Source organism: Apteryx rowi, unplaced genomic scaffold, assembly GCF_003343035.1.
Source record: "Apteryx rowi isolate R43461 unplaced genomic scaffold, aptRow1 scaffold_803, whole genome shotgun sequence".
Classification (NCBI taxonomy): domain Eukaryota; kingdom Metazoa; phylum Chordata; class Aves; order Apterygiformes; family Apterygidae; genus Apteryx; species Apteryx rowi.
The window spans coordinates 194,158-220,890 of NW_020451098.1; the positions used below are offsets into that span (position 1 = coordinate 194,158).

Here is a 26,733-nt window from a genome sequence, read left to right on the forward strand (position 1 = left end):
GGGGGCGGCGGGCGGCGGGGCCCTGCGGCTGCCGGGGCTGCACGGCTACGCGGCGGAGTTCTCGCCCTACTGGCCGGGGCGCGTGGCGTGCGCCGCCGCGCAGTACTACGGCATCGCAGGTGCGGGGCGGGGAGCGGGGGAGGCCCGCGGGTGGTGGGGCCGCCAGCAGGGCTGCCCGCCCGCCCGCTCGCATCGCTTCGCTGAGGTTCCGTTTCCGGGTTGCTCCGCGAACGTTGCCGCAGCCGTTAATTCGGTTAACGTTGCCGGTTGTTTGCCTGCTCGCGGTAGCTGGCGGTTACGCAGCTGGATACCTGCTGGACGGCAGCGTGCCTCTTCTTCCTGGAAGCGTGAAACAGCTGTGCGGCTGCCGACTGCAGCACAGCTAGGGCAGAAAGGGAGTGCCGCTGCTGGAGTACAACAGAAAACACTCGCTTCTTTTATTTTTATTAGTCGCAGTCATCGGCGCTGTTGCATAATGAAAAAAAATGCGGTTTGGCGCACTTGTTTGCAGGCATTTCTGGTCCAAGAACATAAACGAGACTGCCTGCATCGAGTCGTTTGCCCTCCTGAAGCGCCACGGCAAGAGCGGCCGTCACTACCATACTCGCCTTGTGGTGGTGGTTTGCCACTTTGCTCAACTGGAAGCAGTAACGCTTGTTTTTTTTTTCCTTTTACTGTTCATCGTACACAGTATCTTCCTTTATTATGGTAATTATGTCTAAAGAGCGTATCGGGCCTCTTTACAGTGATTACTATGAAAAAAGTAGCTCGTGTACTCATGAGTCATGAGTTCAAAGGCTGTGCAAATGTTTGCTGCCCTCAAATACCATCAGTTCATGAATTACATGTCTGTGTGTTTACATATAGTAAATGTCTTTCAAAGCAGTTTATGTTTTCCCTTTCTGTTTTGCTCTGCGTGAATACAATACAATTTATGCATCTGTTCTCCTTCAATGGAAAGCCGTTAATTTCGGAACAGGTTGCAAATCTGATGCTTGCCCCTAAGTCTCCCAACCAGCTAGGTTTTCCTACTTCAGAAAATACAAAACAACTTTTATTTTTTAATCTTTTTTTTTTTTTAATAAGAACTTTTCAGAGGAGTGTTGACTTCATAGGAGCAGGAGTAAATATATGGTAGAGGAGGCATACATAGAGTAAATAAAATGTCTGAAAATATTTTCTCCTTAAAATTTTAATTATTCCAGTCTCAGTCATTAAATGTTCAGAAAGGCCCTGGCAGGTCTCTGCAGTCCTGCTGAAGACACAAGCTGAGCTTTTTGCAGTATTGGAACCTTTTTCATTTCCTCTAGGGCTACTGTCCCTAAAAGCATTCATTTTAAGTAAAGTTTCTAAATGTTACTTTGACGTTACRTCAGTCACATAGGAGAGTAGTACCTGTGTGTGTTTTCATAGAACTGAAATCTTCATTTATTTTTCATGATCTGCATTTGTATTACTAAGTACTCTTTTCAAGGAGAGAAAAAAAAAGTTATGTTTGCTGTGTTGTCAAAAGATCTAAGGAACACCAGACTGGTGTGTCTGTAACATAAGGCGTATGGGTGAAACACACTATTTATGCTTTCTTTACAAGTGAGTTTCTTTTCCAACCCTACCCACAGGTGTACTGGAAAAAAAATATATATATATAAATGAAATAATGTTTTAGAGACGTAAAGCAGAGTCAAGGAGCTGTTTATACCTACAACTAGTTGCTTGTCCTGTTAAAGAAATTCAGATGCCTTCCATATTTGCACAGTATAACTACCTCAGAACACTAGGTTGCATTGGCATGCAGGAATTAGTTGTGATAATTTGTTTTATTTTGTTGTTTTAGGTTGTGGAACTCTGGTAGTACTGGGACAAAATGAAGCTGGGATTGTTCTGCTCAGAAGGTAACATAGGTTTATTTTTACAAGCTTGAAATTACAAGTTTTAGCTTTTTTAGGAGCAGTGTGTTGCCACCTAAATTTGACCCTTTCTGAATGGCTTTATTGAAAATGGAGCAGCAAGTCCATGTGGAAAGTCATGCAGGTCCTTTCTAGGAGATACAGTATTCTAAGAGTTTGACTTGTATTCTGGATGGGAGGAGGAGTAGAAAGGTTAGGAAGGAGGGGATTTTAGTACTCAGCCATCATTCACCTAAAAATGTCTTGAAATTTAAAACAACAATCATTTAGATTACTCTGACAGCTGAAATAGAAATACGTAACAAACAGTGATGTAATTTGTCATATTCAGAGAAGCAATTTTTAATTCATAATTATACAGCAAGACTATTTGTAGCTATTAAACACTCTCTTAGTTCTGCTGTGCACTCTGGTTTAGTAATGTTCATTTCTATGTTTCCAGAGACTCCACTTAATTTGTGGTAGAAAGTCCTGTAATTTCCTGAGCCATTGAGCTATGTCATGTTCTCTACAGAAACTTTTGGTGTGCATGCTTTTTTCCCTCATAATTACTGCAGGGTCCCATGAAGTTAACCTGAGCTTAGCTGAACCTTGAGTAAAAAAGGGGTAAATAACTTCATATTTACCATAAGATAGCAGCATGGTCCTTGGCAGTTATTGCAGAGCAACTGATACATGGTATGTTTTCCCATAGGATGAATTGGTGTGTCAAAGCTCTTTTTAGGGAGTATGGAGATCTTTAATATGTTCATAACTGCCCCTATGCTGGGTTTTCATTATGACTCAGCTTCTTATTGATGTTCTGGATTGAACAGAACTTTTCCAAAACAGAGAGTTTTATTTCTTTGTTTGCCACAGTTATTAAAATTTAAGATTACAATCAGATTTGATTCTCTGTGTTGAAGGTCCTTGGCTCATTTATGCTTTAACCTAATCAGCCTATTCTGACATAGACTTGTAAAAGTTTTCATGATATCAACTAAGTTACTGGAAAATCAAATACATAAAAAAGGATGTTTAGAATGGTAAAAGAGGGTGATTTAAAGAAATATCGTCTCTACTAGGCCAAACATTTATGTCATGCTTTCTCATGGACAAATATCTTAATTGTTCTGATTTAGTTTTGACTGGAATGATGGTCTGTTCGATGTGACGTGGAGTGAGAATAATGAACATGTGCTCATCACTTCTAGTGGGGATGGATCTCTGCAAATCTGGGATACAGCTAAAACCACAGGTCCACTGCAAGTCTATAAAGAGCACACTCAGGAGGTAAACCCGGAAAGCTTGAAAATTTTAATGAACTGTCTAATGCTTGAATTATTAAAGGAGTTATTTGTGGACTCATTGTCGAAAGTGTTCTTGTTGTTTATTTTTTCACTTTGTTTGGGTCTGTGGTCTGAATTTATAACTTAATATTATTTTGATTATGAAGTGAATTATATACTGTCCATACTCATATATCTATATCCTATAGCAGGCACCACATAATCACATAAATCTAATATATTCAGAAATAGCATTTGTGGTTCCTTGTAGGCTAAGTAATCATTCAGTTGTGGAAAGTATTGAAGCCATTCTGTGACTCTAGAGAACATCATTGTATAGGTCTAAATCAGGTGGCTGATGTGTATAGCAGTGTTATTTTGAGGATACAGACTGACAGAAATTTTACAGATCCTTAGGACTTCTGTTGTACTCAGGAACTGCTTGTCCTTTTCCATCCTAGCATTTGTGAGGTCCTACTCAGAATAACAATAGTCAAATACTGGGAGAGGATGAACTTTTTTAGCCTTGGATTGATACCATTGAATTTGATTTTTCTTAGAAATTTAATTTCTTTATACTATGCAATATTGGTAGGCAAAAATGTTATATTCATCTTCAGAAATGTATTTGCATTAAGACAATTTATTTCTAAGTATATTTGTCTTCCCCTGAGGGATTTTTCTAAGGTATAAMATTTAGCATGCTCTTTGGTTTTCAGTCCTTTATAGATGCATATGCCTTGTAAAATGAATGGTTACCAGTAACTTCTCTCACAGATAAGGAACTATTTTATTAGAGACTTAAAGCAATATGGCCTCTGAAGAAAGGCATTGACTTGACAGAGTTCTGTTGATCCAGCTGTCTTTCAAAAATTTTAGTTAACTCTTCCATTGTATAAAGACCACAAAGTAGTCTCTGAGAGGTTTAGGAAGAAATTTTCCAAAAATAAAGATAATTTTGTAGATGGTATGCTGTGCTGTTTTAGAATAAGGAAGCACCTGATACTGACAGTTGTTGGACAGGTAGGAGGGAGGCAGATTGAACTAAAAGTTCCTTCATGCTTTCCTTCTAATACTCTGCTGTTTTCTCTCAGGTCTCTTACCTTTTGATATGATTGGTTTTAGTCTCTCTGTTGCCTGGATTACTACTACTTTATCTGAATAAAATAAACCATCATCAGATGGCCAGCTAGTGGATATGTAGTCAACAAAGAATGACTGTGGGAGTCCAGTTATGTATTCACAAAAACCTTTGATTCTTTCAGGTATGAGGCACAAATCTAAAAGCTGCATGACTGCAGTTACACAAGAGTCTTTATGTTCTGTCCCTGTTTTCTTTTCTACCATTTTCTCATTGAAATTCTGTCCATAAGATTATTTTGGTTCTGCTGCACCATCTGTTGTCCGTGAAATATGAATTTCTGTGTCCAAGTCTTGGTTTAGCAGGGAGCATCGGGAGGTTGACGCATTCAACCATGAGTTGGAAAGACAGTATAGGACACATGGGCTGAGTGTTTATTGTGAGATATGAAAGGATTGTCTTGATTTTTATAAATGTGCATTAAGACGATAGATCTCAGTGGGAATATAGCTAATAGTTTGTGGTAAACCTTCTTAATCCATAATTCCTTTCTGACACTTTTAATGAATATCTTGTCACTGAGTTTTATAGTTATTTCTAAGGCAAGATTGACAGGGATCAGTTTCCTGTTTTCTAAATGAGATCATTGTCCTTCCTTGAAAAGAACATACCATTTTAGTTTAAAAGCGCATCTTTATTATGAAAGGACAATGAGTTTTATTCCAGCACTAACCAACTGCTGAATCTCATGAATAAATTAGTCTAATTTACTTTGGTTTTGATGAAGTCTCACTGGAATGTGAGACAACAGAGTATTTCCATTAAATTTGTCCTGTAAAGTGAGTCTTGACATTTATTTTGATTTTTTTAAATATTTTTACATCTTTTACCTTTCTTTGATCTTACCTATAGCATTTGTTGCTGCTGTTTGTGCATAAGTAGCATTAGTACATTTTATGATTATAAATAAAGCACTGAAAGATGGACATTTTGAATTCAGGTTTATGCTGTGTTGTTAGTCTTTCCCTGATGCTCAACACAGCTTCTTTTGAAGCATCTGTAAATTTGTGTTGGGTGATTGGCATGAAAAGGCAAGAAGAATAAAACTGACCTTACTTGGTTGCCCACATTTTCCTCTTTTCATTCTTTTCTCAGTACCTGGACCTGTCACATGCCATGAAAAATAACTCTTGCCTTTCCTAAGCCTGTTGTCTGTTCTGTTTGTAAATCTTGCCTGAAGGAGAATTTGTCCAGGTACTGTTACCTCTGATGCAGCTGCAGAGTGCTGGGCAGTCCCACTCATGTCTGCCGTATGTATACAGATCAATATCATAACATGTGTTTAGCAGACCTATATTCTGAGCTTGTGAGTGAGCTGGAAGCCATATGTGCACTTTGTATTATCTGTTCAGGAGATCTGATGCATCTGAAATATGTGGGGCGAGGTGGATATGCGATACAGGAGCATATTTTTTCAGACACGTGTCTCTTCCTTGAAAATTCTGGACAGGAGTATGAGAGCCCAGCACTTCCTCTGAGCTGACTTTGTATGCCTGTTGCCTGAAAGAGGCTTGCTACCTAGTGATCCATGTAGGGGCATCGCAAAGCTGCAACTTAGGAGTTACACACAGACCATCAGACAGATTCAGGGGAAAGGGGAGATGCTAATATTTATGAGGAGCTCTGGAGCCACTTTGGAGAACTATGATGTCTTTCATTCTTAAAATATGAGCAGGTACTTGTTTGTCTCTTTTATTATTTTAATGGAAGGAGGCAGGTTGAAAGGGAGGGTATTTTAATGAGCTGTAGTACTGCTAGTCAGCTGACAAAAGTAGAAAACCAAAGGGATAAAGGCATGGCTTGGACAGACAAACAAAAAAGTACCTCTCAGTTTATTATTTGTATAGATTTTGTCAAATACTGTCCCAGTGTCTCACACATTTGGACTGTAAACTCCTCACAGAAGGGAGCTAGCACCACATGATGCTAGAGCAATATACTTTTTGGTAGGTGGGAAACATGACATTGTAAGATAAAAAAGGAATGTTGCAGATGATGCACTGTTTTTCTTTGGGCAATGGTTGTCTTCCACTTATGCAAAATAAGCAAATAGATGAAAAACAGTTAATTTACACTGGATTCAGCATAGTCTGAAATGAAATTAGGTGACTTTGGCTTTTGCTTGGTTAATTTTCTTTTCCAATTCAGCTTCTCTACTTTTTCTCTGGTGACACAGGTCCAAATGTTTTCACCTTCAAAATAGGGTTGCTGTATTTAATGTATGATTCTGTCTATCCAAGAGAGTGGGGCCAGTTATACTGTACTACTTTAAACAGTGCATTTAGCATGTTGCAGGTAAGATTCAGTGATGTGCTAGAACTAGATTGTCCTCGCTGGAGTACAAATCCCTGTTTAGGGGCCCAGCTGTTGCGAGCAATGCTCTGCAGGTAGTTGCCACATTTCTGAGAAATGTCATGGTAGGTCTGGTTGGATCAGGACCGCAAGCAGATGAATTGTTTAAGCTAATCTTTATCCACCTTTAGCACAGAAATGGTTCAGGTTAAAACTGCATGTTGTCTCACTGGAGGTTATGGAGCTCCAGGCATCATCAGCATTTGACCCACTGGTGAATAGTCAACATTTTGGTGTGAGATAAAAATTGGAAGCAATAGAATGCACCTTACAGTGTGTAGATAAAGTGGATTGGAAGATGGAAATTGTGCATGTTCTTGAGGCTTTGAGATCTGAAGAATTTCAGCAGGCCAAAATACAGTAAAAATATCACCAAAGGTCTTCCTTATATTTCAGGATTTTTTCTCTAAACAAAAACCAGCTGAGATTTGTTAATAAATTCTGTTAGTATAGAGAGAATCAAGGTGCTTTGGTCTTGTACCAACTCCTCGTCATTTTTGATGCCTATGTGAAGCCTTGATGGTCTTTCTCATTATCATGCTGAGACTAGTGTACCAGCAGTTAGCTTATCAATTCATATCTAATTGTGTCTTTACACAGCACAGAGCATTTGTGCTTTTGGGAGGGCAGCAGAGCTGAAAAATCAGCAATGAAAGATGCAGTTAAGGTATCCTCTGTCAAGGAGGACAACATTAGATGGGGTTTGTTTTTTTGAGGATATGAATATTACAAAAGRGTGTCTTAGAACCTGGAAAAGATGAAGATCAGAGTATTTTATGGCATATATTCCCCCTGCCACCCCCCTGATCTAGCTTATCTGTGTAGAGCTTATATTCTGTGGTAGTGGGCACTCTAGGAAACCTAAAGATGCACATAATTAGAAATCATAAAGAAGTATTTATTGTTAGTCAGCTAAAACCTCAATGTTGACTCCACGGTCAACTCTAAAGAGAGATGTCATTAACAGTGTTAGTGATTAGAAATTGTGAATGTTTGAATAATGTTGGAYTGGAGATAAGAAATCAGTCTGAATTATGGCTTTTTGCAGTGGAAGAAACTTCCAGTGATGGTGAGTCCATGTGGGTTTTTTATATCCTTTTTATTGTTTCGGTCTATCTTTTGGGATACTTTTCTGAGCTTATATGTGCTTTTAATACCATATTGAGAGATTGAGATGTTAAATTTAATTTTTGCTCAGGTAAACGGCATCATTGGCAGCTGTGTGGTGCTTGACCTGTGTGCTTTTCTTAGCTGACTATGATAAAATCTGCAAATCCAGGTGTACTTCATGGAACTTAGGCTGACTCAAACTTGTATGCTAATGCTGTTTCTAAACTAGGCTGTTATATCATTTATAGGCATATAGTGTTGACTGGAGCCAAACTAGAGGAGAACAACTAGTGGTGTCTGGTTCATGGGATCAAACAGCCAAGCTGGTATGTTGTTTTTCTGCTGAAGGCAAAAATGTGATTTGTTTTGGAACTGGTATTTCTTTGGGTTAAGAAGCAATATCCATTCACTTTTCTTCTTTATTTTTAAACTGAGGCTGTGGTTCTATTTTAACAGAGATGCTGCCTTGGCCTTCAATTGATATCAGTTTAAGTATACAAGTGCTTTTCATGATAGACAGTAAAAAAATAGTTCCTTTAGTCCTTTCTATACATCTAAAGCTTATATATATGTAAGAAAACTTCCCCTGTTTTATTACATGTATACCTCAATAATTTTCTTTTTATTTTATTTAGTGGGATCCAGCTGTGGGGAAATCGTTATGCACTTTTAAAGGCCATGAAGGGGTCATTTACAGCACTATATGGTCTCCACACATCCCAGGTTGTTTTGCATCTGCCTCAGGTAAACATGATTGTAAAGGATTTCTTACAGCAAAAAAATCCTATATGGTATTGTATTACTTTTGCACTTTGTCCAGCAGGTGGTAGTGTGTATCATACATAAAAATGGAGGAAGGAAAGAGAACTATTTAGCTGAGGATGGATTTGTAGGCTCTGTTATGATCTATAAATCATTCTCTTGGCCTTTTAAACATGGATCAGCAGTTTTCTAGTAGTCAACTCAGTGACCTTGTTGCAGKTTTTTTCTGTTATTTTATGTAGCTCTCAGCCGTTCACATGACTCTTTTCATTGTCCGGTAAAACGTTATATACTTTATTTCATGTTCTGGCTTACATTTTTGGTCAAATTGTCTTGAAATGCAGGGCATCAGTTGACTGATAGGCATGTGAARAACATAGTTAATTCCTATTGAATTATTTTAAATACTTATAGAAATCATTGTGCCTTGTTCTTGGGAAAAGAAAAAATCAATTTTACTTTTCTACTTCTGCTAGTGTTATGAATCTTGCTGACTAATACAGTCATAATTGAGCTGGATGTCTCTGGAGCCAAAGAGACAAGGCAAAGAGACTGTACAGTGAGGCGACAGTGTTTTCCAGAAAATGTTCCTATTTTAGGGGCACGAGCAGAGCTCTGGTGCTAGACCTGCAGTCTAACTGCTGACCGGCTTGGGGAGAGGAATGCTGTGAGCCACAGAGTGTGCTTGGAAAGTAGAGGAGCAATAAGATGCTGGCCCAGTATGAATATCAGTAGATTCACTCCAGTGGCTTAAATTTGTCCAATTTCAAATCTATTTGAGTTTTGATAGTGATATAAATGGAAATTGTTTAGTTCTTATATCAAGAGRGTAAATAAGTAAAAATATCTCTTTCTGTTACTGAAGTTAAGGAGAATCAGTAGTACATGCACAGATATTTTTTCCTATTCTGTGGGAAGCTTGATTAAAAAGTGCATGTGATTTTTATTTTATAAAATTTCAGTCTGGCTGTTTACATTTGGCTTTGCTTGCACAGTGAGACTGGAATAACAAACAAATTTCACATATTTTTTCTAACGTAGTGGTGGTTAGTAGCCAGGTACTGGTGCACAGATGCTTCCAACTTAATTGAAGGTTTATTGAGGTAACGCCTGGGAGGTACTTATAACAGGATGAGCAGAAACTGAAGAGGATTGAGCCCTGTATACTGTATGAACAGTACTGCTGAAATACAGCTACCTGCTACACAATGCTGGCTAAGTACCATTTGGTCAAAGGTAAATGGTGAAAACAGTGTTCGTGTTTTTGCAAATTCTAGGGAAAGTTAAGATCTCTGTGAAGTCCTGCTTGCTCAGAAACCTCTCCTCCATCGCATCTTGCTCATATGAAACTTTTGATGTTGTGGGTGAACAAAAGGGGCTCTCCTGATCCAACAAGTTATTTCTAATTTGATACTTAAGTGATTAAGCCAAACACTCTTCTAATACACTGCCACTTGAACAATTTTGGGAGACATTGATTGTTAAATGCTGTATGTGATGGGATTGTGATTGTGTACAGCAACATATAATATATATATAACATATAACTGATCTGTTCTTTGTTCAGTAGGTGTATTTGTTGAAAGGTTTGACTTAAACACTTAAAGATCCTATTCTTTTGCAAATTTTACTCTGATTCTTGAAAAGGATGAACGTGTACTGCAGAAGCCTGAAGCTAATTGCAGTCAGATTTCACTGACTGATGACTCCATAATATTTTACAGGAAAACCAACCCAAACAAAAGGCACAATATTTCTCTACTATAAGTACTACTTGGATGTGAATAAGAATCCTGCAGTGTAAGGCTAGGTGTAAAATCAGTAAATAAGAGAAACTGATGACTTCAAAGTGATGTTGAACTTTCTCATGGTTTCCAAAATAAAACTTTTGGTGTGCTTCTAAATGAAATAACTTTAAGATTTTGCATAGAGGTCATGACATGCCAATGTGGAATGGCTTTCCTTGCTTGTTTTGGTTCTAATTTACACTGGAATTTTCCTGTGATTTGATTAAATTACTTCACTACTAAAAATGCGTATTGGGAGCTTTTAGTTTGGTCAGCAGTAAAATGTGTCTTTCTGTGATAGTAGAAGTACAGGTGACACTCTTGCTCTGGGTATAAATTCCATTTCCTTATTGTAAGGAAAGGCCCATCAGCCAGTGTGTGGTCCAAGCATTCGCTTCACTCTTCAGTGTTTACGGACATTCTGTTAAGTCAGTCAGGTGGAGAGATATRTTAGGACAGTCAAGTGGAGCTGTCTAAGAGGCTGGGCCTCCTCATTTGAGATTTGCAAGGATCCACATGCAATTAAGGATGTCAGAAAATTATGGGATAGAAAGCTTAATTTCTCTGATGACTGAACTTCTGCTGAGCTAAAGTTAGAGCTGAAAGAAAACTGCAATCTTGACATACTGTGTCATGTATGGAACTTACAGCTGTTCCCTTCTTTGCATGCACTTCCTGGAAGTGTCGACCTGAAGTTTTGTGGTGTCTATTCTTTTGCAAATTTGTTTTCTTGAAAATTACTAACTGAAAATGTGGCTGAAGGGAAACTTCCTGAACTTCATTTTGTCTGCTTTTTTTCCAGCTACTTTAAACAATCCTCTTCATTCCTTTCTGAAGGAGGCTGAGCTGCTTTAGGGTTATAGTGTGCGTGTGTGTGCGTGCGTGTGTGTGTGTTTTCTCTCTCTCTCTCTCTCTCTCTTTCTCTCTTCGATCTGCTTTATTTCCTCCCACCCCACACATACATACTCACAAGCACATATGTGCCCGTATATTAGTACTATAAAATCAGAGAACTTCAGACCAGAAATGAACTATTTCATGTTGCAGCTTCCTCAACTTTGTGTTTGTTAGGAAAATAATACTTAAGAAGTACATTGTTAACCATAGCTGGAAAAAAATTTGGTCTTGAAATATTTCAAATTTGTTAAGTAAACGCTTAATTTTTTCTTTTTGGAAGAAAACAAGCAAAAGGGAAAGAGACTTAGGAACTTTTGTATGCCTCTCCCCTGCCTTTGTGCTGCCTTTGTTTGAATCCACTCAGGTGCCAGCAGAAATTTAGTTTCCATTTAATTAGTTAGATAATGAGCACTGAAAACTGAAAACCTAACTGTCACGCTACACAACTGCAAGACACAGCAAAACAGCTGCTCAGAAGGACCATTATGTGCCTGGACAACTTTTGCTTCAAGCTGATAAGGTTAAATCCTTGCCTTTGAAATATGATTTTCTCTCAAATTATTATGAGAATAGAGAAAGAATATGAATGAGGAAAATGAGAAACATAAGACTGTAATATAAAACAGTTGAAAAAGAAGGTATTACTAAGTGTGGAATACTTTGTTTCATTAAGTCTTTGATCTGAATACCTGCAGGAGGACTAACTTTGAGTGCAGTGGACAGCAAAATGTGATTTAATTATAGAAGATAAATGTGTGATGCTTCAGTTAAGTTAGCTTTTATTCGGCATCTAATGCACTTCCATTTAACACCTAGAGGGATGTGTGCGGTACTTTACAATGCTGTCATCTTCATGTACAATCATTTGTACTCTTAAAAGGCAATTTAGTAATGGCTTATATTTTATTGTTTGAAATTGGAGAAACTACTATTAACAGAAGCAAACCGTTAATTCTGTATATGTAAATAAATTCTGTTGTGATGTCAGTAATGATTTCTGAGCTGATAAGATAAGCAGGGTGTACAGGTGGATGTGCAGCACCAGTGCAGAGCCCTGGTAAATGTCTGCCTTACACTGAAAAAAACAGTGATGTGGAAAATGTGATTAAAGAATGACATAAATAACAACGGCTTCATGACTAAAAGGGTTTAATGACTCATTGTGTCATTTGCCCAGAAGGTCTCTTTTTTTACCTGGAGAACAAATTGATGAGAAGCACATGAAGAAGGGGCCAAATGCACACAACATTAGTATATAGTCAAACATAAATCAGTTGAACTAAATGAGCCTCAGCAACTGCAGAGCAATAGATTTCGCTCAGTCCTTTGGTTTATAAAGAAAGCATCCTTTATAGTGTCAGACGTTTTTATTGTACTTAAATTTACCAGTGGGAAATAAGTAATGAGTACCATTTTATCCTTCTGCATAAGTGTAATATTCTTCAGTACGTATATAACATTGGCAAAGGAACATACTGCATTCTGGATTTGACAAAGCACGGGGAGATTTAGAATGACTGTTACTTTGTATCTTAACTACTGGGACCTCAGTTTTAATGCTGCATTCATTTTTAAATCATTAATACAATCATTAAGTTTACTGATCAGAGTAGGTACAGGCTGTTACATCTTTAACAAGTCATGAATAAGGCTAAGAAATGTTTCTCAAATCTGCAAGATGATGTTGTCTGTACTCATCATAATGTGCATCAATTAACTGTATTATTTGCTCAAAGAATTCTTTCAATTCTTCCGTATTCCTTTTGGGAATATTTTTTATTACATTGACAAAAATGTTAGGGAACTACAGCATTGTTGGTTTATAAATGAACACAAAAATTCAATCTCTGCAATTTGTAAGCTCTTATGTTCAGTCCTGGACTTTAAGGTTACACTTCTACAGCACTGTTTCTCTCATATTCCATCTCATTGCCAGCCCTGACAGACTGACTTGCCTTCTTTAAAAAATTAATGTCTTCATACCTACCAGTATTTTACTGACAAATGTGTGTAGTCCAAGGGTTGTCAAGCTGTAGTTCAGAGACTGGGCTGACATATAGTTTTGGTACATCTTTTATGTGTTCAGGATCTGAATGCCTGTGAAAGAAAACTGTGAATAAACAAATTATCTTCTGTGAAATAGTGACCAGGGGAAGGTATACGTCTACTAAGAGAAGATGCTGAATGAATGAGAAAGTAATAGTCTTGAGTGCAGCTGCTCATTAAAGAAATGTTTTCCATGTGTAGGTTTCTTAACCAAATTAGATGTTGTCAGGTCTTTGACTGGTTTTCTCAAGTTTTAGCTTACATTCCTGCTTCAGAAGTAACACAGGGCAAAAGAAAGAGTTGCTGGGGGAGTGAGAGTCGCAGACAGGTAATTCCAAAGGTATTTGTGTGTGTTTAGGTTCCCACGTAACTGAGGTAAATAGCCCTCAAACACTAACATTGCAATGGTTTGGTATGAGTTCAGAAACACATTATAAGATGTTTATATTCCTTTAGTTGGTGTGGGGGGTTGGGATCCATTCTTTGCTTCTTATGAATTGTTTTGTATTTATTTATGTGTCAGATACGCTCAAAGAAATGCCATCATGAACAAGGTTCAAGGCCTTGCAAGAGTGAGAAAAACTTGGTCATTTTTGGAATCCAAATACTCAGGAGATAGAATAAGGGGCTTCGAATTAGCGCGTGGCTTTCTGTTGTACAAATCAGACATCTAAAGAGCAAATTGACTACAGAGTTGCTGCATTTTGTTGCAGTTCTGCTAAATTGCTGTTTATACTAGAAGATATTAAAATATAATTTATTTGCCTGCTTTGTTCTGTCAGATCTATATAATGAAATGATGTGGGTATTTTCATTTGAAATCTATTGCTTCAAGATGTACCACCATGGTTTTGAATTCATCTGTGTCTTGCGTTCAGTAAGCTTTACCGAATGAACCTCTGATTTGCAAGCTGTCTGGAAACATTTCTCAAGAAATGAGTCTGGCCCTCAATTTATGATATGTGCTAGCCATAGTGAAGTGTTATGTGCAGCGCTTGCTAGAATATAAAGCATTTTCAGGTTATAATATTTTATATTAGAATGTCATCTTGTAAAATAATGTTTCAGTGTTGAGCAGAAATGACAGGTTTTTCTACAGTGAATTAAGAAGTTTTGGGTGACTTGGGTTAGTTAGGTATATAGCGAACTTTTCCATTCACTGAAGAATGGCTTAATAATATGGTAGACTAGAATAGGTCAATTTTGAAATAAAATTCTGTCCTAAGATTTGTATTTATTTAGTTTAGAAAATATTGAAATGAAAATTTTCACTAATTTCTGTTTGTTTGTTTGTTTGTTTTTAACAATCTATTCTTTTCAGAAGAAGATTCTGTCTAGGTCTAATCTGAGGAAACTCAAGCTGTTTTGATTTTAGCTTTACAGAATTTTTTATCAGACTGAAAAATTACCAGTTGGAAAGTACATTTCCATTGTTTCCATTTTCCATGTTTACTTGATATCTAGTTTGTGTTATATGGGAATAGATTTTGTGCATTCAGTAGAATCCTATCAGGTGTTTTAATAAAACTGCTTATTTGTGTCACTCTATTTCTGTCTCTTTATGTGGAATACCATAAGATTTATTAATCCTGTAGTAGATCCTAGGTTTTTTATATTATTTATGATAGAAATGTACAGCATGATCTTTTTAAAACACCTAGAAAGACTGTTTTTGAGAGTCATGAGATTTGAGTTCTGCTCTATTCTTCTACAGATTTCCTGTTTGATTCTGAGCAAATACTTAAGTCTGTTTTTTCCATCTTCTAAAAAAACATATAAGCAAGCAAAAATTAACTTGTAATTGTTCAATGGCTTGGCATAAGTGCATAATTTAATTACAATTTTTTTGATGTTATACCATGTATGCCAATACTCGTGTCTCTTGTGCTGACTTCTTTTCCTACAGTACTTTAAGCTATATTATCCGTTTTTCTCTTGATGAGAGAAGTGTCATAAGATCAGATTTCTCACTTTAGGATGCACAAAATCAGCTTCATCTTTTTAAGTGAAATTTTAAGTTAACAGTACTTTGGTTCTTGAAAAAATTTGTCCTGATTAGAATACCTTCTGCTTTCAGACAGTGTGAGTTTTCTTGTTTTTTTTTTTTATTAATCTCTTAAATGCCAAGCTATGTGGTATGGTTAATGTTGTACTTCAGCGCTGTCTGGCATTGATTGCTTAGCTGGTTGTTCTCACTGGCCTTAATGCATAATGATTTTTTAATGTGGGTAATACATCTGTGAGCAAAAAGTCAACATGAAACCTACATGAAATTTAAATCTCAAATAAACTATGTCTCTTCACTATAATACAATCATTTGCATTAGCAGTCTTCATCCCTTGTATGGGGATGATATACTTCTAGATTAGTATTTCTTTCATAAATTTTGAATAGATGAGTATATATTGTGTAGTTCTATTGATTCGTCCAAGATTTCACAAATATTCATTAAAATGAAAGAAAGCAAGTACAATATACAAACAAATCTGGCATCATAATTATCTAACAGACCAGTAGAAATCTGTTGCCATAGAGAAATTGCTTCTTACAAAAATAGAAATATTTTGTGGGGGAAATGTTGGCCACTTCTGTGGTTGCTTACTTTGGGATGCCAATTGGAAGTGGCTGTTAGTGAGTGTGATTGTATTTGGTGTCCTTTCCATGTATTTTTTAACTATTATTATCCTACTTCTGCTTTGTCATATGGAAGAAATGCAACCTTGGTAATGCAGATTTAAAGGAATTATGGAAATGTGGAAATTCAGAGATAATTAACAGCAATTTTCATTGAAGTGAATTGTAAAATAATATATTGTGAGGGCATGGAAAGATGTTTGAGCTAAAAACAGTGATTGTTAAAATGTGTGATGTGTCAGGATTACACTGTTTATCAGCTAAACTAAAAAAACCTCTTTTCTGATTCTTTCACTTGCAGCTTAAATGGAAATATTGGATTTGCTTTTGGCTTTAATTCRGTCTGTTCCTTTGACTAAAAGGTTCGCTTATATGGTGCTTGACTCATTAAAAATAATTCACAAATAGGACCAGCCAGAATTAACAACATCTAAGTTCGGCCTTTCAAACAGATCAAAAAAAGAGAAAATGGGGGGAAAAAAAACTTTTTCTCATGGGTCAGCCTTTTTTATTAAGAAAAATGAAATAGTTGGGAAAATTGTATATTTGGGGTCAAAACTGTTACTGACTGGCTAAGTTACTTTTCCAAATGTTTTTGGCCCTAATAATGCTACTGAGGCCTGTCCTTGCAGCAGTTCATTCTGGTTCACCTGGATTTATATATTTATTTACATATAAAAATTGTCCTGTCTGCAGTGAAATATGAGCTTCCCTTTCAAATCTGTTATCTGATCAAGTATAAAATAAAAGCTTTCTAAATACATTATTATATCTCCGAAAGTCTTAGGACTCAAATCGAAATCTGTCCTGTGTGAGCAGGCAGATTAGCAAGGCTAAGTGGGTGGATGGGCATACTGCCTTTTTCACCAAGATCCTGCTGATCGTGTTTGCTCCTCTCCATATGTTGCACTGTTGTTACAAGTGTGGTAGTGATATTTGTGATATTTGGGGCTTCAACTGATGGCAAGGTGTCATTGTGGGGAGTGCTGTACACACACAGAGTAACAGACATTCTTGTTCTTGAAAGTATTAAAATAGGCAAGGGGTATGAAAATGGAGAAATCATGTGTTGTTCCCATCTTACAGGTGGGGAATTTAGCCACCAAGAGCACAGTATCTCTCACAATCATGGAGTCTGAGGCAAAGCCAACAATTAGAGCAAAATTTCTTGTAATCTCTAGTACCATAGTCACGAGACCACTCTTATGCCATGCATTCCAGTCAAGCTCTCGCTTTGTTTTTGTATTCAAACTTCCAAATTTTTATGTCTTTTTACTGAGTCTACAGCACCTGGAAATTCTTGCAATATGAATGTTGCCATTGTCATTTTAGGGATGATTTTGTTTAAACTGTAGCCATATTCTTGAGAGGAGCTGTGATATTGTGTGCCTGTCTGTATATTTTAACACCAACACGATACCTTTAATGACATCAGAATTAGTGGTAGAGTTGCCACAGTTTCTGAAAATAAAACATTCTTGATTTGGGCACTAAAACCATCAAAGTGTTAATTTTTAAACAGGAATCAGATGTGATAAACAGCATAAAAGTTATTGATGATAACCATTCTGAGGATTTTCAGAAGTGTTCCTGATGATTTCTTACCTTATGAATTTCTTCAATAGCAAGATAAAACGTTTTTAGTATAGGTAGTGCTGGTGTATGCCTCCTGTACAAACCATGGATGTTCAGATGCAGCTTCTAGTGATTTCATGTGTCTTGCATGAATACAGGCACAATTATGGATTCTAATTTTCTCTCTTGTAAAAAATCCATTTTTGCTGATACAAAGTTAAATACTGAGGGTTAATGAGAATATCGTGATTAATGTAATTGAGAAGCATGGTAGTCTTGTCAGTACCGACAGTCTTCTGTGTATCTTTGTAAGCCATTAACAACTGAGTTAGTAAGACTAAAAAGCCTTAGGACTAGAAGACAATCCATAGTTTGATGGAAGGAGAGAGGCTCGGGTGATTCAGAGCTTTTAAGTTAGGCCATACTCCCTCAATTCCTCTCTAAAGACCTTTGTGTGTGTGCTCTGAGGTTAGAGCAAATGTTGCTTTTAATATATATAACAGTTGTAGCAAAATGACACTATCTTATAAACTTTCAATGAAGATCTGTGTGCAGTCTTAGCACATAACTAGTACAGGAAAAGTGCCTTCAATTTTCATTTCGTTGAAAGAAGTTGGATGTAAGTTGCATTTACCTTTCACTTTCTACAGACCAAGAGCATGAGTGTAGGTACTTTTCTGTGCTGACTTGCAGAGAAAACTTGTTCGTCATTCTGATCTTCCAAGTTCATTATGAAATGGACCGTAAGCTCCTCCTTGACTAAAATGTATTTGAATATTTTACCCCATTACCTTTTAATAAAATCTGTGAGTTTAAAAAAATAATGGAAGTGTTGCTGATAAAATGAAACAAGTTCTGCTTCCTTGTGTGCATCTCTGACCTCTGTGTCTCTACTGTGCTTGTTTTATTTGGCCTGAGCATCCTCATGTCATAGTTTGTATTTCACAGAGCTGAGAAACCATTGTCTACTGAGTACTACTGTACTAACACTATCTCTTAACTGATTCATCAGTTGATGAATTGAATCAATTTCTCTTTGTTTCAGGTGACCAGACTTTAAGAGTTTGGGATGTGAAAGCCCCAGGAGTCAAACTCGTGATTCCAGCCCACCAGGCTGAGATCTTGAGCTGTGACTGGTGCAAGTACGATGAGGTATAATCCTGTTTGTCCAACTGCTTTTCTAACTGAATCACTTTCATTAAATAGTTGGGGTTTTTTATAACTGCTGCATTAATATCTTTTCTTTTTATATGGCAATAAAAATACATCTGGTTGCTTGTTACTTTCATTCACTAACTACATCTCCAGAAGAGTGTTGTTCCAAGAGGTAAATGGCATAAGTAGACCTGGGGTTTTGGTTACTCTTTTGCACAGTAGACAGAATAGTCTTTAGTGGGGAAATAGTTTGTACTTCTTTATTTTCTTTTAATTAACACAATGGGGACCTCATTTATGATTTATTCATCAGTATTGTTTGATTTATTTAACTTTAGTAGCCAACATTTCCCTGATATGCATCTTGTCAGTTTAATAGTTAAATTGTGCTGATATATATGCGTTGTTTCAAATCATCAGAATTTGCTGGTAACTGGTGCAGTTGACTGTAGTTTGAAAGGCTGGGATTTGCGGAACGTCCGGCAACCAGTGTTCGTCTTGCTTGGTCATACCTATGCTATCAGAAGAGTGAAAGTAAGTTGTATTTTATTCACCATAGCCCATCATTGAATTATTATGCAAGTTTTCCAGGAAAGCAGCGATATTTAACATAATCTAGTAACTAGGAAAAAAGCAATAAGCACTCAAGATTTTAGCTGTTACGTTGAATGTTTTTGGAAGCCTTCAGTTCAGCACAGTAAAACATTTTGATGTTTAGCAGGTTGCTGGGGTTTCAAAGGAAATGTCATCATCAAAGGCAATATTTTTCCATATGGAGTGTTCCAGAGGTTGAGAAATGGATAGGAGGTTTGCTTTGGCTAAGTTATATGGGAAGTTCAAGACAGAGAAAATATCTTTCCTTATTCCTTTTTTAAATGGTGCTGTATCTTGTTCTTTCCATACAGAATGTCAGCRTTCACGTAAGGCAGGCTACAGAACTCACTGTGAATGTGTATTTTTGTGCATACAAAGAAAATGTTAATATGTTCAAAGGGGTTTAGAAATCTTATGCATGAGAAGCTACAGATGACTATACTGGGTCTGTGTACTACTAGATCACCCACTGATCCGTATTTGATCTGGATACATGATTGCATTTCTTCAAATTAGTCAGTGCCTGCAGTTAGTCATTTATGCTGGCTGCAGAACACCAGTCTGTGGTTTGGTATAAGGTTAGTGTGGCACAGACAATACCTGAGCATTATAAAGCCTTTCAGGAAGAGGTATGTTTATTACTATTTTCTAGGAAGTCTGAACTGTCAGAAAAATTTAATCATGGGCCAGTACTTTGTTTCACATAGCTTTGTCATTTTTGATCTGGTTCTAACAGCTTTAAAAGTTACTGTGCTTGGGCTCTGATTTGTCAGAAAAAGATGTAACTAAGGGATTGGTTCCATATCACAAATCCTTGTGGCTAGACAGTTTGAGAAGCTCTTGTTCCCCTTTATCCTGGTTACTCTTTCCAGCTCTCCCCGGTGGTAGTTGTCCAGTCTTTTTTCAAATTTATTTCCTGCGTGACCATGCTTTAATTTGGCCTTGTGAAATGTTCTTTAAAAACAAAAAAGTAGCAGTGATGTTAAGAGATTTTTTTTTTAACCTAGATCATTTTGCAGCTCCAGTTTCATAGCCATAAAGACAATTGAATCAATACAGCTGTGAGTGACACACTCTGGCAGGTAGTGGGACATGGAAACTTTTAAAAACAGATCTGCCACAAAGGGATTCGTAACAAGAAGTCTTCATGATAAAATGGATAAACTGAATGCAGAACTGTTATTCACCTTGTCCTGTGATAGTAGAACTAAGGAACACTTGATGAAAATAATAGGGTATGGGTTTAGAAGCAGATGAAAGTTTTTTTGTTTGTTTCTTTGTTTTTAACGTATCTGATAGTAAATTTCTGGAATTATTTGTCACACAAGAGGTTGCAGAGGCAGAGTGTGTCATCAGGTTCAGAAGGAATTAGAAAAATTCACAGATAGTAGGTCAATAAACAGGTGCTAAAAGGACTAGACAGATAACATTTCTAATATCTCTATTCTCGAACATCCCGGGCTGCATTAGGCAAAGCATTGCCAGCAGGTTGAAGGAGGTGATCCTTCCCCTCTACTCAGCCCTGGTGAGGCCATACCTGGAGTACTGTTTCCAGTTCTGGGCTCCCCAATACAAGAGAGAGATGGAGCTCCTGAGCGAGTCCAGCGAAGGACTACTAAGATGATGAAGGGACTGGAGCATCTCTCACATGAGGAAAGGCTGAGAGAGCTGGGACTGTTTAGTCTGGAGCAGAGAAAGCTGAGGGGGGATCTTATCAATGTGTGTGAATGATGAGGGGAAGTAAAGGAGACGGAGCCAGACTCTTTTCAGTGGTGCCCAGTGATGGGACAAGAGGCAATGGGCACAAACTGAAATACAGAAAATTCCATTTAAACATAAGAAGAAACTTTTTTTACTGTAAGGGTGGTCAAACACTGGAGCAGGCTGCCCAGAGAGGTTGTGGAGTGTCCATCCTTGGAGATATTCAAAACCTGATTGGACATGGCCCTGAGGAATCTGCTGTAGCTGATGCTGCTTTGACCAGGTGGGATGGGCTAGATGGCTCTCAGAGGTCCCTTCTAACCTCAGCAATTCTGTGATTCTATGCTAATATTCTCCCAGAAGCTAAAAGTACAGTCTGAGAGAAATGGATGACAGGAAGCGCCCAGGTTCACATGCTCTTTCTAAGTAGCATCTTCTGTTGCCTCTGTTGGAATCAGAATACTGGGCTAGATAGACCACTGGTCTGATGAAGTAGGGCACTTCTTATACAGTCTCTCACCTTAAGTTTCCATTTTTTGGCCCATAATGCCCCACTCTTCTGACATGCCTCAAAATGRTTGTTAAGAGGAGGCCAAAGGTAGAACTTTTTTCACACCCAGCTTTGAGGTCAGTTCAGTAAGTGGCTTTAAGGAGACAGTGGGGAGGCTGTATATGTATATGTGTATAAGGAAGAGGTATGTGAGAATACATGACTTCTAATCCCTCTTAGCAGGCTTTTATAGCTGCCATTTCAAGTTAGACATAGCCCCTGTGGACATAAGATAAAAGAAGGTGGGCCAGTGCTTAGAGGTGGTGCATCACATCCACAGTTATGTGGTGTGACTGGCCAGTTAGCCTAAATGGATTAAGACCAGGATGCTATCTAAATATAGGCCTGCCCTCCCAACCACTGCATCTTCCCTTCCCCTCTGTTGTGCTAACACTAGCAATTATAAACGTTGTAAGCTGGCTCAGCTCATTGCTGTAGCTGAAAATCCTGTGACTAGTTTCTATCTGAATCATTAAGCTGACTCAGTTCATTGCTGAAATGCCACACAATTGCAAGCCCTGACACAAGGGAGGAGGCAGGAACACATGGCCTGAAGTAGAAGGGAAGGGAAGCCCACCGGTCTTGGCAGCAGTGCAGTCTTAAATTAGCTTAAGCCAACCATGAAATCACACTCTTTGGTTTTCTGTCTTTTGTATCCTATTCACTTGTTCAGGGTTGTGCTGCTTGTCAGATCTGAGGCTGGCAGGAATTCTACCCAACATTATATTGTCAGGATTCTTGTGGATTTCTTGTGGTGTTTCACTGCATTGCAGGACGTTATAAGTACACTGAGATCATTTGGAGCCCTTTGCAGGAGATTTTGGCGTTGGTGCATTTTGGTGTCTTTTATTCTCTGCTGTCTTCGGTCTCATATACTGAAATTTAGTTACAGTCTTTGGGTTTACTTAAAAAGATACTTGGATGAGTGATCTGTGAAATACTGGAGGTCAGGCTGGATGATATGTTGGTCTCCTTTGTCTATGTAAAACTGGTCAAATGATAGTCATAATACCTTGCAGTTAAGCGGAACAAAGTTTTTAAAGTCTCTTTCTTTGTAGCAGAAAAGCATTACCCAAATTCTTTTAACTTATGTGTGTAGCACTCCTCCTAAGTATTTTGTTAGAGTTGTATTAGGTAAGATGCTAGGATATTTAAGCTTAATGACACTACTGCTCTTCAGCTCTGACAAGATCATTTTGCTTCATCAGAAGCTATGAGAACAAAGATGCAAAGAAGGAGTATGTGGGAAATGTGCTGTTGATTTGTGCTGCCCCTCAGGCTTCCTCCTGTTTATTATTCATACTTCTAAGGTGCAGAAGAAAAAAGTGTTTTGTTGTGATTTTTTCCTGCAGAAAAATTGTAGGAAATCTAGAGTTTAGAATTCAAGCATATATTCCCCTCAGTTCTGCTGCAGGCAAGGTAAGTCTGTCAGCAGACTTGGTGGGGATTAAGAATTGCGTTGCAAGTAAGCTCTGCATCTGTAGGAACTTGAACAGGTCTCAGTCCTATGATCTTAGATTGAGTTCTTCTTGGGCTTGTTAGTTTACTTTGTAGTTTTGTAGGAACTGCGGTTTTCAGTGCTCTTTGCTTCTCTTTGATTTGTTGTTTAGGGATAAAAAAAGCAAAATAATGAAAATTCTTCTCTTCCTTAGCTGGGAATGCTTGTAAAGTTTTACAAAGATTAACTTGTAAAGTTAGGCTTTCCAACTTAACTCAAATTTTCCCGTTTCCTTAAGTAATTTCAGAATTTTAGCACATGGAATTGATGCCAATAAAATAAATCCTAAGTTCTCTGCAGTACGGCTCAATTTAAGCGCATCCCACTAACTGAGCTGGAAAAATAAACTGGTCACACAGCTTTACTGAAACTTTCTTTATATAATGAAATGATACTCAGATTTTCAGCCAAAAGCAGAATTTAATGACCATTTATATGACTGTCCTAAAACATCTTAATTTTACAGCAGAGTTGCTTAAATCAAACACAGCCAGGATCCCATAGGGCATTCCCTGTGATTAGAAACATGGTGGCTAAATTTGTTTTATTGAAGTAGTCTGTTCTATTGCGGCATGAAATGGAACCTACCAAGACGGTTTAACTAGTTAAACTTCAGTAACTTTCTGCTCTCAAGAAGTCTCTGAATATGTTCACAATGTTTATACTTTAAAAGTTGTTCTGTTTTGTTTTCTTGCAGTTTTCACCATTCCATGCAACTTTATTGGCCTCTTGCTCCTATGATTTTACTGTAAGGTACAGTAGTTTTTTTATTGCATAAAAACAAGTAATCTATATTAATGATAAATCTATTTTAATGTGGCTTACAATAGAGAACAGTTCTAGGGTGGACATACTGAACTGCAGTTAATGTTGCTATCAGATGTTTTCTCTCTTTATAAGCTGTGTTGCAAATGCATGGGTTAAAGGCTTAAAGGCTAGCTCAGTCACCCGTCTGAATGATATCTGCTCTGACAGATAATTTCTGTAAGCCTCTGCCCATCATTCTGCTGAATGTATCTGTGTCCAGCTGTGATAGTCTCTGATAAGAAGGTAATAACCTCTTAAATGAATATAGATGAGTGACTTAATATATGTTTCTATGATTCATTTTTATTTAAACCTTTTATGAAGTTTTCCTCCTGTCTGTATCTGAGGARGCTTTAGTATTGTTCCACAGTATGTGTGAAGTTCTTCAGCAAGTTCCCCTGGCTGCCAAGTAAATCTGATACTGCTACAGAGGATTTTATGATTGAGCTGATTTAATAAAGAGGTCTGACTTTGTAGTAAGACTTCTCTAGGATATACAGTGTCATAAGTCAATACACTATGAAGTACATTCCTGAATATTTCAGTTACATGCTTTGATCTACATTTTAGTCTTGTAACATGGACTGAATATGGTAGGCAGTACGCTTATAAACAGGAGAAGCCCTCTTGCCTTCACAAGCGACAGCAAAGTTATAACACTTGCCCAAATCATCCCAATTAATGCAACCTCTGGTTGCGTCATAAGTGGTCTGACAGCACAGAAAGGTTCTGTTTCCTAAGGGAAACCTTGCTAAGACGGCAGCACAAGTAATAAGCAACACTGTATGTGCTCTGTACTAGTTTTGCTTTAACATACTAGCTGTCTATCTACAGCTAATCCACACCTTTGCAAACTGTTGAGACTCTCAGTGCCTGTGTATGTGTCTCAATAGTAAGTGCCATAATATGATGTATAATTACAATACGAAGTTAGTGTTCTACACTTCGTAGGAATCCCGTATATTTTGAAAAAACTTTTTCAAAGACTGGTAGAGCTGGAATACTCCCTCTTTATCTGGGCTCTTGATCCAATCTAGTGATAGTTTTACTTGTCCATGAAGAGTTTCTGAACCTGATGGTGGAGAAAAAATTGAGGTACAAATCTCTTAGTTCACTGACTTGAAAGAGCCAGTCCTTACCAACTTGTCTTTAACGTGAGTTTTTATTGTCTGCTAGATGAAACAAGTTAACTCCTTCTCTCTGTTTCTTGACAAGTGTGTTATCGTCTCAAAACCAGCTGATAAACTTATTGGAAATACAAACAGGAAGGAGAGACGCTTTTTTCCCCAAAGAAGCGTTTTAAAAAATGCCTAGAGATCTATGGTTGAGGCATACAAAAATGCTTACATTTCAGGGACTGATGTTGCATCTGTTCCTAGGGTAGGATGCCAAACTCCCCAGTTCAAATTTACACTGATGAGAAAGCAAATCTCTAAACCATTGCAGTTGTACAGTAGAAAATCTCACTGGCGGTATGTCTGTGTCTACGTAACCACAGAACGGTTGAGATTGGAAGGGACCTTTAGAGATCATCTAGTCCAACCCCACTGCTCACGCAGGGTCACCTGCAGCAGGTTGCCCAGGATTGCGTCCAGATGGCTTTTGAATATCTCCAAGGGTGGAGACTCCACAACCTCTCTGGGCAACCTGTTCCAGTGCTCAGTCATCCTCACAATGAAGAAGTTTTTCATTATGTTCAGACGGAATTTCCTATGTTTCAGTTTCTGCCTGTTGCCTCTCACCCTATTGCTGTGCACCACTGAGAAGAATCTGGCCCCATCCTCTTTACACCCTCCTTCAGATATTTAAACACAGTGATGAGATCCCCCCTCAGCCTTCTCTTCTCCAGGCTGAACAGGCCCAGCTTTTTCAGCCTTTCCTCATAGGAGACATGCTCCAGGCCCTTCATCATCTTCCTAGTCCTTCATTGGACTTGCTCCAGGAGCTTGTGTCTCTCTTGTACTGGGGAGCCCAGCACTGGACACAGTTGCCCAGATGTGGCCTCACCAGGGCTGAGTAGAGGGGGAGGATCACCTCCCTCGACCTGCTGGCAATGCTCTTCCTAAGGCAGCCCAGGATCCCATTGGCCTTCTTGGCCACAAGGGCACATTGCTGCCTCATAGTCACCTTGTTGTCCACCAGGACTCCCAGGTCCTTCTCTGCGGAGCTGCTTTCCAGCATGTCAGGTCTCAGCCTGTACTGGTACCTGGGGTTATTCCTCCCTAGATGCAGGACTCTGCACTTCCCTTTGTTGAACGCCATGAGGTTCCTCTCTGCCTGTCTCTGCAGCTTGTCGAGGTCCCTCTGAATGGCAGCACAGCCCTCTGGTGGATCAGCCACTCCTCTCTGTTTTGTATCCTCAGCAAACTTACTGAGGGTGCACTCTGTCCCTTCATCCAGGTCACTGATGAATAAGTTGAACAATATTGTACCCAGTTTTGACACCTGGGGTACACCATTAGCTTATTTACATTGTAAAGCACCTTTCACCTGGGAATAATGGTTTTATTAAATGTAAAATCCCACACTCAGAACCATTAAGATAAATTAAATGATTAAAAATTAGATTTCCTGCAGCAAGTATATTACTGTTTTGCCCTAGGCAACAAAAGTACCAAAGTGTTTTGTTATACATTAGACAATAGAGCTCTGGAAGCCACAACTCAATTTCCTGTGTTCAAAATTCAAAACATATGTGCTCTGAATGTGAAAGAAATTAACCAGGAATATAACATTAATCATTTGAGTTGTCATACTTAAATCAGCTATATCGTTGTTCCCATTAGTTTGTGTTTATAATATTGAATTTGTAATTTTAGTATGTTTATTTTTTTGTGGAGTTTTCTGCTAAAAGGTTCTGTGCACCTGTTTTGGTGTCTCAATCCCATTCCTCTTTTATAAACTATAATGTTTGCAAACTTCCAATCTCTTTTTTTTCATCTTATTAT

The 26,733-nt window shown here is 38.0% G+C and overlaps 1 protein-coding gene across 1 annotated transcript in view; it reads left to right on the forward strand.

Moving 5' to 3' along the window:
- Position 1: 1 nt before the first annotated feature.
- PEX7 (peroxisomal biogenesis factor 7) overlaps positions 2-26,733 on the forward strand; it is a gene marked incomplete at its 5' end in the record, with an annotated part of 51,073 nt that continues 24,341 nt past the window's right edge. Inside the window, 8 exons of the mRNA XM_026089236.1 lie at positions 2-119; positions 1,835-1,892; positions 3,029-3,179; positions 8,027-8,104; positions 8,414-8,522; positions 18,526-18,632; positions 19,056-19,169; positions 23,676-23,731. Coding sequence (XP_025945021.1) covers positions 2-119; positions 1,835-1,892; positions 3,029-3,179; positions 8,027-8,104; positions 8,414-8,522; positions 18,526-18,632; positions 19,056-19,169; positions 23,676-23,731 — 791 coding nt within the window. The remainder of the gene's footprint in view (positions 120-1,834; positions 1,893-3,028; positions 3,180-8,026; positions 8,105-8,413; positions 8,523-18,525; positions 18,633-19,055; positions 19,170-23,675; positions 23,732-26,733) is intronic.